General features: G+C 46.0%; 1 protein-coding gene across 14 annotated transcripts in view; it reads left to right on the top strand.

Annotated features, from left to right (window-relative positions):
- ZC3H7B (zinc finger CCCH-type containing 7B) overlaps nucleotides 1-14,364 on the top strand; it is a 48,496-nt gene that overhangs the window by 25,970 nt on the left and 8,162 nt on the right. For all 14 annotated transcript variants that reach the window (XM_030262924.4, XM_030262923.4, XM_072923364.1 and 11 more), the window contains 6 exons: nucleotides 204-409; nucleotides 1,856-1,956; nucleotides 2,643-2,824; nucleotides 6,387-6,472; nucleotides 11,841-11,974; nucleotides 13,543-13,648. In XM_030262924.4, coding sequence (XP_030118784.4) covers nucleotides 204-409; nucleotides 1,856-1,956; nucleotides 2,643-2,824; nucleotides 6,387-6,472; nucleotides 11,841-11,974; nucleotides 13,543-13,648 — 815 coding nt within the window. The remainder of the gene's footprint in view (nucleotides 1-203; nucleotides 410-1,855; nucleotides 1,957-2,642; nucleotides 2,825-6,386; nucleotides 6,473-11,840; nucleotides 11,975-13,542; nucleotides 13,649-14,364) is intronic.

Genomic DNA, 14,364 nt, shown 5'->3' with positions numbered 1-14,364 from the left:
GTCACCCTTCAGTAGTTTGCATTAACCCTTGAATGTCTTGATATAGGTGAACTTGGGAGGAGATGTCTTTTTCTTTTAGTTCTCTGTTTTCTTGCTTTCAGTTCTATGTGAGGCGTGGGCAGTGGGAGAAGACAAGAGAGAGTTTACTTTCTGACTGGGCTGCCCTCCCTGTGTGGTGGTGTGTGCTGTTTGTTGCTTTGTAGATATGCTTAACAAGCAGGACTGTAAGTACGGGGATAACTGCACCTTCGCGTACCACCAGGAAGAGATCGACGTGTGGACAGAGGAGAGGAAGGGGACCCTCAACCGTGACCTCCTCTTTGACCCATTAGGTGGGATCAAGCAGAGCAGCCTCACAATTGCCAAGCTCCTCAAGGAACATCAGGGCATCTTCACCTTCCTCTGTGAGGTACAGAACTGGTGGGAGGGGGCAGGCATCCATCATCTCTTCAGTATGTATCTTGACCACTGATATGTTGATAGTTGCCACCATGAAAATACAGTGGGATGACTTGCACAACTGGAGTGCTTGCAATGGATATCTGTAAACTCTTCAGGGGGGACAGGTGAGAAAGGAGAGGCAGTGAGGGAGCCATGTGTGTTAGGGAGTGTTTTCACTGTTTAGAGTTTAATGATGATGAAGGTAGGGTTGAGTGATTATGGGTAGGAATTAGGGGAAGGCAAATAAGGCAGGAGTCTGTTACAGACCACCCAACCAGGGTGTAGAGGCAGACAAAATATTCTATAGGCAGATGGGATAAGTCTTGTAATTGTTGGCCCTTTTTCTTGTGGGGAACTTCAGCAGGTGTCTGTTTTAAGTACAGCACAGCAGAGAAGAAACAGTCCAGGAGGTTCCTGGAGTGTGTGGAAGAGAACTCCTGACACAGCTGGTGAGGGTGACGGCTAGGGAAGGCACCCACTGGGTCTGGTGTTTGTGAACAGAGAAGGACTGGTGGGTGATACTATGGTTGGAAGCCGTCTTGGGCAAAGCAGTCATGCAATGGAAGAGTTTTCAGTTCTTGGAGAAATAAGGAGAAGAGTCAGAAGAACTGCCTTCTGAAGGGCAGACTTTAGCTTCTTTAGGAGCCTGGTTGACAGGGTACCTTGGGAGGCAGTCCTAAAGGGAAAATGAATCCAGGAATGTTAGACATTCTTCAAGAAGGAAATCTGAAAGGTGCAGTAGGCCACCTGTAACTCTGTGTGTCTCAGCCAGTCCCCTGCTTTCAGAAGGACACTGAGCACTGTATGCAGGAGTGTGCAGGAGAAAGGAGTAGTTTCCCTCCTTAGCCCTGCAGCTGAACCAGGTGCTCACAGCCTCATGGGGTCACCTGTCTCTTCTCCCATCTTGATATATTGCTTTGAATTGTAATTTATTCCCAGTTACTTTAGAAAGCAAAATTCCATAATGCAACAAATTCCCACTTGATGTCTGTGCAGAGCTACTGAGTTGGTCAGTTGAGAATTGCTTCATATCGTCTTAATGCTCTGCAGCACAGTTTCCCATGCTGGCAGTGCATGTAAAGGGATGGGTTCTTTGCTGTGAAGTGGCTGGGTTTATTTCTCCCTTGTTCTTGTTTTGTTGGCTAACAGGGAAAGAATATGTGGCTCTGACCAGATTTTTTCCAACCGCAATGGAAAATACTGTGGAGAATACGCCAAAAAATGTTGTCCGGAAGCTTTTCCAGAGATTGACTTGCTTTATTTTAAAACCCTACCACAAAGTTTTCACCACAATTCTTTCTAACTTTGAACATTAGAATAGGCTGGCTCTGATTCTTCTTTCTTCTCTAAGTGAAGTTGCTCTGGTTCACTGCTCTCTAAGATTTTCCCAGTATGCTACTTCTTCTCTTCTCAGATTTGCTTTGACAGCAAACCCCGGATTATCAGCAAAGGGACCAAGGACACACCATCTGTCTGCTCCAACCTTTCTGCAAAACACATTTTCCATGATAACAAGTGAGTGAACAATTTTTTCTCCTGATGGGAGCCATGTTTCACAGGTTCAGCCAATTTAACTCCGGGGCTCTGGTCTCTTTCTTCCTTTCCTGCCTATGGGTTCCAATAATAGGACAGCTCAAATAATGATAAATAGCACTATGAGCTTCACCCTGCATGTTTGCTTCTGGTGCTGAGGGATTTCAGGCATCAGCAAAGCCCTTTGGCATCACTCTGCCAAGTTTTCCATTGACTTAATTTGCCTTTCAGTTTGGCCTTTACAAAAAGGTCAAAACAAAGATCCTCTAGCTCAGGATCCTGCCTCTGACTGTCTGGTAATGAATGTTTAGGAAAACAAGTATAATAAACATGTCAAGTACATAGTCATACAATTCCTTTTGGTTCTTGGCAACCTGAGACGTAGGGAGATGCTGAACCAGAGGAGTTGGTATCTTTGCTGCATAGTTTGAAATTTGTCTGATCTCTGAACTTAAGCAGAGCATCACCCATGTGCTCAGGGTGAAAATAACTACCCAGGCTTTATAGGCTGGTAGGGCAGGGGTTTGCTTTTCTCAGAGGGAATCTGTCTCTCCTGATGTCAATTTTCTTGTGTCCTTTGCCTACTTTGCCAGTCAAATGTCTGGATGTCATATATAAGGAGGAGGTGGTAAGGATTTGATCCTCTGGTGCTTTTTATGTCTCTGCAGGTGTCTGGTCCACATTGTGCGTTCCACCTCCCTGAAATATTCCAAGATCCGTCAGTTCCAGGAGCACTTCCAGTTTGACGTATGCCGACACGAAGTGCGTTACGGCTGCCTGCGTGAGGACAGCTGCCACTTTGCTCACAGTTTCATTGAGCTCAAGGTCTGGCTGCTGCAGCAATATTCAGGTGAGTATGACTTGGCTGGTGTTGTGTACACCTGAGTTTCTTCCAGTGTGTACCCAGGGCCAGTTCAGAGAGGAAGAAGGTGATTTGGGACTACTGAGAAAGTGTCACTCACTCCTGCATGTTACTTACTCTGCCTCCTGAGGAACACAGAAGAGAGGATCAAGGTGTTCTGTGAGGTGATTTGGCCCTTGTCCATTTACAGGAACAAGGCTATTACAGTTTGCAGACAGAAAGCCTTTCTCATGGGACCAGCTGAATAAATTTAAATGATAGTTAGGTATATAGTGCTGAATCCCAAGAGGTGTTTGGTGCTTAGATCTTCTGCAAATAGCAGTTGGACCCCTAAGTGAACATGCTTTGCACTGAGAAGGGCAGCACAGGTGACAAACCAGTTGGTTATATAAAGAAGGCTGTGGATCTGCAGTTTGTCAAAACAAATTCATCAACAGCAGGAAATTGCTAGATACTTGGTGTTTCCCAAAAAGCCTTTGATGACGTACCTCAGGAGAGGGTTTTACAGAGATTATACTCGGGGAAATTGTATAGTGACACTGCCACACCTGGCACTTTCAGTCCTGTCTCTTTGTCTCTGTCTGATACATTGGATACAGCTGCTGTCCAGTTGGCTCTGTAGATATTAGTCCACCCACAATACTACCTTACATGTTTTTTCACCACAGGGTCTCATTTAGTGCAACACCCAGCCTGGTATGGGAGTACTTCAGAGAGGAAACACATTATGGATGTTTCTCACCATTCTTTGATGTCATAATTGATGTTCAGTGCAGTCCTTGACCTTGCCTTCATCTCATGAGGGACAGTGATGAACAAATAGCACACTGTGGCAAATGTCATCTTTAATCTTTCTGATTGCCCTCATTTACTTGTGGCCTCAGGAAATAAAAAAAATTACAGCTCTAGAGTTTCTAAGATAGCACGTTGCCTGTGAGTCATGGGCCACCATTGCTGCCCTACATGCTTGTGATACTGCTCTAATATTCAAGTACCTTGCTTTTATCCCCATCCCATGGCTGGTTTATTTTAGTTGCTTTGGTCAGGTTTTGTTATTTGAAACGTTTATTTGCTCCCTTCTTCCTTCCCTCTGTGTTTTTTTCTCTTTATCCTGCAGAAGAAATAAACTGATTTTTTTTCTTCTTTCCTTCTTTATTTGAAGAAATTATTTCAAAGGGAAAGTTGAGGAGATGAAACAAGCCATGAGTTAAGCTGCAGAGTTGATCATTATGCTTTGTGCTTAATGATCCACCTTTTCCAATAATAGGAGAGACATTATCTTGTGAGGTTTTTCTCTGCAGGGCTGTATATATGAGCCTGGTTTCTTTGTTAGTTTGCCTTTGTCAAGTGTAGCCTTCATTATGAAAGCTGAGATTAAAGGCAGTTTTTGCCATTCTATGGAAATGCTTTAGCTTTGGAGCAGGAAGTTTCATTTGGACACTATTTGCTCAGCAAGAATAGGAAGAGGGCAGCTTACATTTGAAACACTTCACAGCCATTTGAGCATTTACAGAGCTTTTGGCTTTGTTCATGGGGATAAAGGATTGTATTGTGGAGTAAAGGATTGTATTGTATTGTATGAGTGGAGTAAAGGTTCCCTAGATCTCAAAATTGGACTGGCAGGACTGTTTTCTTGTTCACCGTGGCTTTTCACAGGCATCTCTTGCTATCTTCTTCTACCAGTGGTAATAACAGACTCTTTATCTTCACTAATGATACTACAAAAGATGCCGAAATATTATAAGTAATCAACACCTGGGTCTTTTGGTTCCCAGTCCATTTCTTTGTGACCGTTCATGCTTTGAAAAGCTGGTAGATTGGAAACCATCCTTTCACATTTGTTAGGGTTTTTCTTTCCCAACTACCACATTTCTAGACTGTATTGTTGACATAGTTCAGAATTCTAGAACTAGAAGAAGGAAGTCACAAGAACTACATTTGAAATTCAGTCTTGTGACAAGACCTGAATATGCTTCTCCCTTTGGTTTTGCACCTCAAGGACCATAGGTGTACAGAATAGAGAAGGTGGGAGCTGCTTCAGCCCTTTTCCCGCCAGGTCCAGTGCAGGATGTTAATTTTTTGTTGTGGTTTCCCCAGATCTAGAGTTTTTGTCCCCAAAATACAAATTATCATTGTGTCTGACCATGGAATACTTGGACATGGAAGAGGACGTTGCAATTTCTCTAACTACACCATTTCTTCTGGGATTAAGGGTTAAGAAGTAGAATATTCACCAACAGCTCTAATCTGTGAGCAAGTTATGCAGTAGCTGCCATTTTAAAGACCTGAGCAAATGTTCTTGAAGAATGGTGAAGTTTTCTGAGTGCTTTTCATCCTGTTCAAACCCTGTGCAAATGGCAGTAGTAGATGGGGACATGAACAGCCAAAATCAGACAGGAAAACTGAGGTCAGGAATGCTATGACTTACCCAAGCTACACACGGCCTAAGCTGAGATGAGAACTTTGTTTGGTGGCCCTTAAGTTCTGGAATGGGCTGTCTCCCAGATCAATGATCGCATTTATGTAATACTCCTGGGGAACACCTCACTTCAGTAATAAAAGATGTAGGCATCAGCAAAGCAATAAAATTTGCAATGTCTGTGTCCTGGGGATGCTGCATCAAGGCCATCCTCAGCACCCCTCTTGCAATCAGCTGCCTGTGCAATATATTTGCTTCAGTTTGTTTTGGCAGTTGTCTTGGGTCTTTAGAGCACTTAATAACATGAATGCCCATCCAGCTGACTGGTGATAACAGAGGCTGTTCCCTCACCACTTGAGCTGGTCAGGAGCTAATTCCTTAGATAAGGTCTGACCAATCCTTTTTCGTGTTGTCTGATGTTGTATTTCTGATATCTGAGACCTTGCAGATCTTTCCTTGCTGGTAATTTACTAGCAGCTGTTCCTTGGTTCATTTTGCACTGCTGGTCTTTCCCTGCTGCCTTGGTTGTGCTTGGTGTCTATTTGTGTTGAATTTTAACTTTCCTCTTTGCCTATGGGGAGCCCTCTCAACTTGATGGTGTAACAGGCTAATTAATCCCAGCAGGTAATAGGTGAGACTTCTGGGGTCTTGGAGATGCTAGATGTCTTAGTGGGTACTATCTGTGGTCTTCCAAGCTAGAAGCAAAAATTCCATATACAGTAGATCAATAGTAACAAAGCATTGCTTTTAGGACCTTGGTAGAATCTGCTGATATGGGGGTCAGGGACAGCCTTTGTCAAGCTCTTGACCCTTGTGAAGAAATACTGGCTTGGAAGCAGTGTCTGGGTCCTTTGCAGACTGCCTGAGCAGAAAGCCAAGTCTGAATAAGCCCAGGAGACCGAACTCTTCTCCTTTGGTTTGGCTGTGTAGAGAGGAGCTTCCTTAGCAAGAGATTGGACATATTCTGTGGTGGGTTCTGTCACAACTCTGTCCAGACATTACCAGGGGGACTGTTGGGAGCTGTCAGCTACTCATGGGTTACTAAGCCTAAACTAACAAGTCCTGTAACTCCTCCTTCTCTTCTCTTGGCCAAAGGAGTGTAGCTTAGCTCTGTCTCCTTTTTGTTCCCAGGAATGACCCATGAAGATATCGTGCAGGAGTCCAAGAAGTACTGGCAGCAGGTGGAGGCACATGCCAGCAAACCAGCGAACAGCGTGGTAAGGTCCTTGTAGGGCTTGGAGACAGATTTTGCTCTCAATGGTTCCAGCCCTTTCTCTCTTTTCCTCCCACTATTGTGCCTGACAGCCCAGGCAGACCGGGTTTGCCACTGGTGTGGAGGAGAGCTGTTGAGCTTTGTGCCATGTTTTGCAGATTTATTATCTGCTCTGTTCCCTGCTAGGGTGAAGTCTCCAGGTCACCGAGGGCAACTCACATAAGAATGTTGTTTTGTGTGACACCTTGCTGGTGAAACTGGGAGATTTTGGGGCAGTGGTCACAGAGTGGGGACCAAATGTGTCCTGCTGCCCTTTAGTGGCCAAGGGGTGGTAGAGCAGTTTGAATGACTCATGACATATAGAACTGATCTGAATGCAAGAGTGGGTGGAACTGGCAGCCCAGGTGCTGTTGAGGATGACAGAGACCTTACTGGTGCTTTACCAGGAGGAGGCTGGGAGCTTTGCCTTTTTTTTTTGGCACCAGTCTCTCAGTGTGGAGGGCTGCACCCTCCAGCACTGCCAAGAGCATACCAGGGTAGTGTGAGAGGGGTTAGAAGCAGGGGTTCTTTGTTTGCTTTCCTCTGTCTTCTTGGTTATGGGCAGTGCTGTCTTATCCTTTTTTTTTATCCCAGAGAGGATTTCTGTACTGTAGGAGCAGAGCCCACCCAGTGAGGACAATTCCTAGCCCAGTCCTGAGGTTGAACTAAAGCAGTTTTTGTCATTAGAACAGGACAATGGTGGGGAATGTGGTGTAAATCCTTTTTGTTCCAATTTGACAGCTTTGTTTAACCTTGGTGAACCTGAGCTTGCCATCCCTTGGTGTGTGCCTTACTGTTCAAGCAAGAGTGTTTCACCTTTGTGTGGGGTCTGTCACCCAGGAGTTCCTCTGCAGAGACCACTGCCAGAGCAGTCTGTGAGCACCCTGTAGAGGAGGTCGTTTATAGGAGAGGAATCGGAGTCACTCATGTGATGTTTAGCTGCTGTTTTTTGTCTTGGTTGTGTGCCAACAGAAGTGTTCTGAAGGCTGTAGGGTATTGAAGGTTGTTGGGCATCTTCCCAGAGATGCTGGGGAAGCATCTCTGGGAAGGTCTGATGGGCATAGCTTAGCCTAACAGAAAAGATGCAGATGACTGCACTGGTACTTGCAGTGGGCTCTGTGTCCACCTATGCACTGGTTATGCTGCATGTGATGGATTCATCTTCAAGGGGATACTCAGCAATAAACCTGTGCAGCTGTTGTGGTCTGAAACGGTTGGAGGAGAAGAATGGGAAGCAGCAGTACAGAATAACCAAGGTCTGTAGTTCCCAGAACTGTCTGACTTGCTTAAGGAATATGTTCTAAAGTCTCAGGAAGCTGAGCAGGACAAGTTTCTGTGTCCTGTATTATATGAGAAGTGGATGATCTGAATGGTCCCTGCAACCAGAGCTGGTTGTGATCTCTTTCTGCCTGGTGTGGGAACAGAGGCAATAGCCTGCATTTCCACATGGGAGGACAATAAATGTGAATTTGCAGCAGTTTGTGACAACAGTTGGATTTATATCAGCAATCTTTGCTCCATATATGCCTTGCCCCAAAAGAGCACAGTCCAGAGATTGGTTCTGTCCTGCCTGCTGTGAATTTACCTGCATTTTCAAGAAAACTCTGTCTTGCCGTTCCCTGTGTGTAATGAGGGGATTAAAAAAAGATAAATGGATAGCTGTTTTCCTGTAAGCCTTGCAGTTTCAAATTCATCTTTGTGTGGAGGTGCTGCTGCTGGAAGAATAAGCTGTACAGTAGGCATGGTCAGAGCATGTCCTCTGAAGCACGTGGGATCTGGATGCTAAGTGAGGGTTCCATTTCTGGCTGCTGGGGCTTGCAAGGGGCCAGATCAGGAAAGAAAATGCCAGAGCCTGCTACATCAGGGAATGGGTAGAGAGCTACAGTTTCTGGGCCCTGTGGGCAGTGCTAGAGCTAATGACCAGTGGCAAAGTCTGGTTGTAGCCCATAAATGCCTGTCACAGAACTGGACTGCACCCACAACCGTTCCAGGGTGCAGAGGCAAAGCAGCAGCCATGTTGGTACAGTGAAAAAGTGCCTACCAGCAGCACCACCAGCCGTCTCTAAGGATTGACAGCCTGGCACGGGCACTGGCACTGTGCAGGGAGGCAGTCAAGTCAGTCAGATGCATGTGTTTACAGCAGCACACCATGGCTTTGGCAACAGCACGTCCTCAGCCAGAGGGCTGGGCTTTGGGATGAGATTCAGGCTTGCTGCCAAACACCCTGTGGGCAGGACTAGCTATCTGTTGAGAGATGTTTACTTTTGCCATTGTTTTCTCCTGTCCAAGCAGGCTAACATGACTCAGAGTTTTCTCAGAGTCTTTCCAGCTTTCAAAGTTGGCTGCCTGGCAAAGACAACTTTCCAGGAGTGCTGTAAAAACAGACCCCTCCTTCCCATCATCCCATGTGATCCACTCTCACTCCAGTGCCCTCTGGTCAGCGGAAGCGAAGTCGCTCTGGGGGATTTTGCTGCAGTTTTGTCACAGCTGCTAGCTGGACTCAGCACCCACAGCTGTCCAGTTGTGGAGAAAAGAGGCAGGCAGCATGCAGGGGCCCAGTAACTGTGACAGTGAAGGTCACGACGCTTAGCAAGAAGTGAAAAATGAAGATACACTGCTTGCCAAGCACCTGATGGGAGTCTTGCACTTGGCCCTACAGCAGCTGCTGTAGGAGTAAACCCCGTGGCCACAGATTGAAGAGCCAGTCAGGAAGAGGGGCTGTTGTAGGGAGCTGGGTGTCCTCTCATCACATCCCAGCAAATGGAGGGGTTGTAGCCCTCATTTTTTCTGGTTTTCAAGAGCTGTTTTGTTTTTATTCCCCTAGCCAGCACCAGAAACCCCATGAAAGCTCACCCCAGAATTATCAATTTAAGCATGGAGAGGAAAAAATGTCTCCATTAAGGAGTACTTGCACCTAAGTACTGTTCACTCAGTTAGGTGGCTGAGTAACCTGGGCTCCTCGTATAGTCCCCTATGGTATGTGGCTCCTCCAGAGAACATTTCAGTATCACTCAGAGGGGTTCCTGAAACTGGGAGAGATGAATGGCTGTGCAGGGTCTGTTGTTTTCTGCAGAGCCTGAACTGGAGAGCGGTCATACCAGAGACTTGTATTTATTTGGTTGCTATGGTGCATAGTTAGCACTGTATTGTCTGGCTTCATAGCAAGGGGTGGTGCCATAGCCCACAGCACTTTTGCCTGGCTTAGTCTGCTAGAGCCTCATGTAATATAATTTCCACACTGCTGGTTATCAGCAGCCTGCCAGGTGTGTTTCTTGCCTTTACAAAAACAGTAATGTAGCATTAACAGGAGCCGCTTTGAATTTTCGCTTGGCTCCTAATCCCCTGGGAGCATACCTGCCCACTGGATTGACCAGCAGTTTGCTTGACGCAGATGAAGAAATGCATAGGGCTTCGTTTGGTTAAGAATTTGTGAAAAAGTAGCCCAGATTACCAGAACTATCTGAGAGATATTTTCTTTCTCTCTGATTTCGTCTCTTCTGGAGACACTCAGTGTTTAGTTTTGCTGGGTCAGTAGGTTTGAGCAAAGCTTCCTGGCTGTGCTGAGAGATATGTCACCAGGAGGATAGCATGGGATTGATACAAGGGAATATGCTAGCAGTGCCATTTTGTTACCATAGGCTATAGGTTTATGGGTCAGTAGTGAGCAGTAGTGGAATTGCCTTTGAAGACCAAGTAAAGATTAAAGCTACTGTTCAAAGGCCACATATCTGAGAAGGAGGCACGTTATTGCCTTTCATGGTAGCCCAAATCTCAGCTATGCTCATCTCACAGCCTGGTAGAAAATCTCAGTTTGATGTGTTCTTGGTGGTCACCAGCACAGGTGACAGCTGACAGCAAGTGATGAACAAGTCATGTGCTGGGAGTCACCAGAAAGGTCATTCTCCCAGACAAGAGATTGTCCTCTTTCAAAAGAGATTATCTCTTTCAAAAGAGATGCTGGTTCTCTCAGAGGGTCCTTTTGCTGGGACATCAGAGAACTGATGGCTTCATGTATGCAGCACAGGTGAGGTCAGCTCCCCAGTCAGCTTTTCATAGTGACAGAGGACCCTTTATATGTCAGCTCTAGTTCTCCAAAAGACTATATCTGCAGGATGAAGAGTGGTAATTGATAGCTGATGTGGCATCTCCTGGGAAATGCTTTGATTCTGTGCTGCCTGTGCTTGCTGTTTTCCCTTCACAGAGGGATGCAGCCAGGCTCTATGCTGCTGCTAATCATTTGCTGGCAGAAACCTGCTCTTCAGGGACACAGCTTGCATGTCTGGTTATTGTGAGATGCTCAGGGTTAAAGTCAAGGTATGGCAGGTGGGATGGGCTGCTGATGTGGCTGACAGTCAGAGAATTGTTTTGCTGGTGTGTGACCTTTGTGCTTCATGGCCAGCTCGATGACCAGAGTGTTCTCTTGTACTCTCACACTCCCGTGCCCAGGGCCACTGGCATCTAGTTGGGTTTGCTTTTTGGTTTGGAAATAAACTGGAGATACCAGCCTTATGTTCTTCCAGTGATGATGCAGAATGCAAGTTTTCCAGAGATTTTCTCAGAAAGCATGAGGCAGCAGTGTTATGAGATTGGCTCCTTTTTTTTTTTTATTCTCCACAATCTGTTATTCATAATCCCAAACTAGCCTTCTCAGGTAGGGTGGGGGCAGTAAGTGCAATGGCTAAGAAGATATGAAATATGTGCATTGTACCTCTGTCCAGAGACTATGATTTAACTGCTTGTGAAATGCAGTGCAGAGGAACTGTGAGAAGGCTTGGAAGGATATCAACAAGTGGATCCAGCTCTGACTTCATTGTTTGAAATGTTAGGTGTGACACAAGGTTCTTCATCCAAAAGCAGGAATTTTGTGTCCTACATTGTGATATGGTCCAGCTTCCTGCCAAGGGGGCTGTCCCAAGCGCTGTCCAAGCTTGGTCCAAGCTGACCAAGCACTCTCCATAGGCAGAGTGGGACATGGATTGCCCTCCCTGCAGGGAAGTGGGGATTAAGCTCTGGGACAAGTCTCACAGAGCTTGTCTGTACACGGAGGTACACTACAGGGGTTTCACAGCCAGGCCTGGTCAGTGCTGGAAGCTGCCAGGCTGTCTGTGCTTTTGGCCAGATGTCAAAACCCAGGAAATCATGCTGAAGCAAGCCGTGGTTTTGCTCCTGTCTGGTATCTCATTGGGCCAACAGCTAACGCTGGCAAAGGAGAGCTGATTTAATCTGGCTTGTCGCTGGCACACAGGTGTGCGGGGACAAGCCAGCATCTCTGTGGCAGGTTTGGGGGGTGCATTTTACCTCTCTTTGCCTAAGGCTGTGATTCTTTTTCCTAGGCTTCTTCCCGGAATCCCACGTCAAGCACCTTTGACCTCCAGATGAAATTCGTGTGTGGCCAGTGCTGGAGGAATGGGCAGCTGGTGGAGCCAGATAAAGACCTCAAGTACTGTAGTGCCAAAGCCCCCCACTGGTGAGCAAGTCAACCTTCTCTTTCCTCTACCACTCTTCAAGGGCAGGAATTTTTCATCCTACCTTCTCCAGGGCTTTATTTGGCATCTTTGGAAGAGGCTGTAAGGTTTCCTAGCAGCCTCTCACTGCTTGTCACTATAGCAAACAGAGGCATTGCAGATAGCTGTTTTCCAGCTTCCTTCTCTCTTTACTGTGTGTAGTTGCTGCCAGCATCGTGCAGACTGTTACTGCTGGCACAGGCAGTCCAGCTCCCACAATTCCCTTTTCTCCCAGTTCCTATCATTTCTTCTTATCAAGGGCACTAACAGAGTTCTCCTCTGCATGTGTTTATACTCTCAGCTATTTGCAGATGTCAGTCTTGTCACAATTAGCAATAATTCAAGATACTCTGCTTCCTTCTAAATTAGTTTCCCTTGGCTCTTTCACTGCTTTGGTTGCTCCTCTGTGATGCATGTCATGTGTGTTTGCATCTCTTGATCCCTTGGGGCCCATGAGAATGTGTGGTGTAATAGAAGCATTGAATCCTAGAACAGTTTGGACTGGGAGGGACCTTTAAAGGTTATCTAATCCAGCCATCCTGCAATGAGCAGGCACATCTTCAACTAGATCAGATTGCTCAGCCTGACCTTGAATGTTTCCAGAGATGAGGCATTCACCACCGCTCTGGGTTGTGCCAGTGTTTCAACGCCCTCATCATAAAAAATTTCTTCCTTACATATTGTCTAAATCTACCCTCTTTTAGTTTCAAGACACTACCCCTTGTTACAACATTACAGGCCCCACTAAAAAAAATTTTCCCTATCTGTCTTGTAAGTCCCCTAGAAGAGAAATATTGGCTGGGAAGTCACTGTTTGGTCATGGAAACTCTGGCCTGTCTCACCCAAGCAGCCTGCAGGGATAGGATGGGTTTATAGAACTTCTCTTCCTATAACACAAGCCACAGAGGCAGAGTCCAGCTTCCTATTGTAAGTGTAATGCTTCTGTTGAAGAAGAGACAGAAGCAGCAGTTTCTGGAGGAAGTAAGTGGGTGAGGATTGCTTCCTGGGATGGGAAAAATAACACGTTTTTGTGCAGCTGCTGAATAGATCTGGGGTTTTTGCTCAGGGTATCTCATGGGGATCTGTTGCTGGAGCTGAAGGAGAATAAATACTTCCTGGCACTGTTCATAAGGTAGTGCTTGTAATGACTTGCATTTCTATTGCACCTTTCAAGCAGAAAATATTCCCAAGTGTTCTTCATGGATCTGATTGCACAAGAATTGGCTGTGTCAAAGGATGGAATGCAGCTGTTTAATAATCTGTGGTGATGCCATGTGAGATTTGGGGGAGATTTTTGTGGCTTTATGAAAAGAGGTATCCCAGGAAATAGGTAATATTTACAGGGAGAAGTCCTCCTAAAACAGTGTTCTTGTGGTTTCTCCATCACAGATGTGCATGTCTAGGAACAGCCAGATAGTGCAGGGACAAGCTGGACAGGAGGATCTGTTCATCTTTCAGTATTTAAGGGTCTCTGAGGTTGAACATTTGTTCTGCTCTTTCTTATGTCTTTCTTGATTGATCCTCTCTTCAGCTGGACGAAGGAACGCCGTGTCCTGCTGGTGATGTCCAAAGCTAAGAAGAAGTGGGTGTCAGTCCGACCACTGCCTTCCATCCGTAACTTCCCACAGCAATATGATGTAAGCCCCCACACCCGGCATGGCCAGGTGCTCCATCCCTTTCCCTTTACTTTCCACCACGGTGCAGTGTTTTGAGGGCTGCTCCCTTGAAGACTTGTCAGGGAGAAAAGCACATGATGGCTGAGATGGGAGGTAAGGACAGACTGACGGCAGCAAAATACATCCAGGAAAAGGATGGAGCAGAAGAAGGAGCAGCACCCATTTAATCCACTCGACGCACAAATGCGAGTTTCCAGTGTTGCTGCTGATGGATAACAAGAGTCGTTAATGCATCTCTGGCTGGGGTTTGGGAATGAAATTTAACACTCCCCTTAGGTCAGGGTTTCTCAATGTGGGTGAGAGGCGAAATGCTTAGGAGAAGCCTATCCCTGCCTTTGCTGTGACTGTGTACTATAGATTGTGAAACTTGCTCACAATGGGTTTTGAAAGCAAAACTAAGAACTCAGCTAAAAAGCTGAGTTCAGATATCCAGCCTCCAACCCCAGCCCCAAATGTTATGATAGAGAGTTTCTCTCTCCCTCTTCTTTCTTTTTTCCCTGGAAGAAGAAAACTCCTTCCCCCTACCCTATGGTAGGTGCTCCTTTTGTGCCAGAACAGGGGGATGAGAGATGATCAGTAAATATGATGTTTAGAAAGTTTCTCATTTTCTCTGGCAATGATGCTGCTGGTAGCTGTATGTGCACCGGTGTGGTGCAATCTGTAAGGCCACTCTTTAC

The sequence above is a fragment of the Taeniopygia guttata genome, chromosome 1A, assembly GCF_048771995.1.
Source record: "Taeniopygia guttata chromosome 1A, bTaeGut7.mat, whole genome shotgun sequence".
Classification (NCBI taxonomy): domain Eukaryota; kingdom Metazoa; phylum Chordata; class Aves; order Passeriformes; family Estrildidae; genus Taeniopygia; species Taeniopygia guttata.
This window is presented reverse-complemented; position numbering and strand designations above follow the sequence as displayed.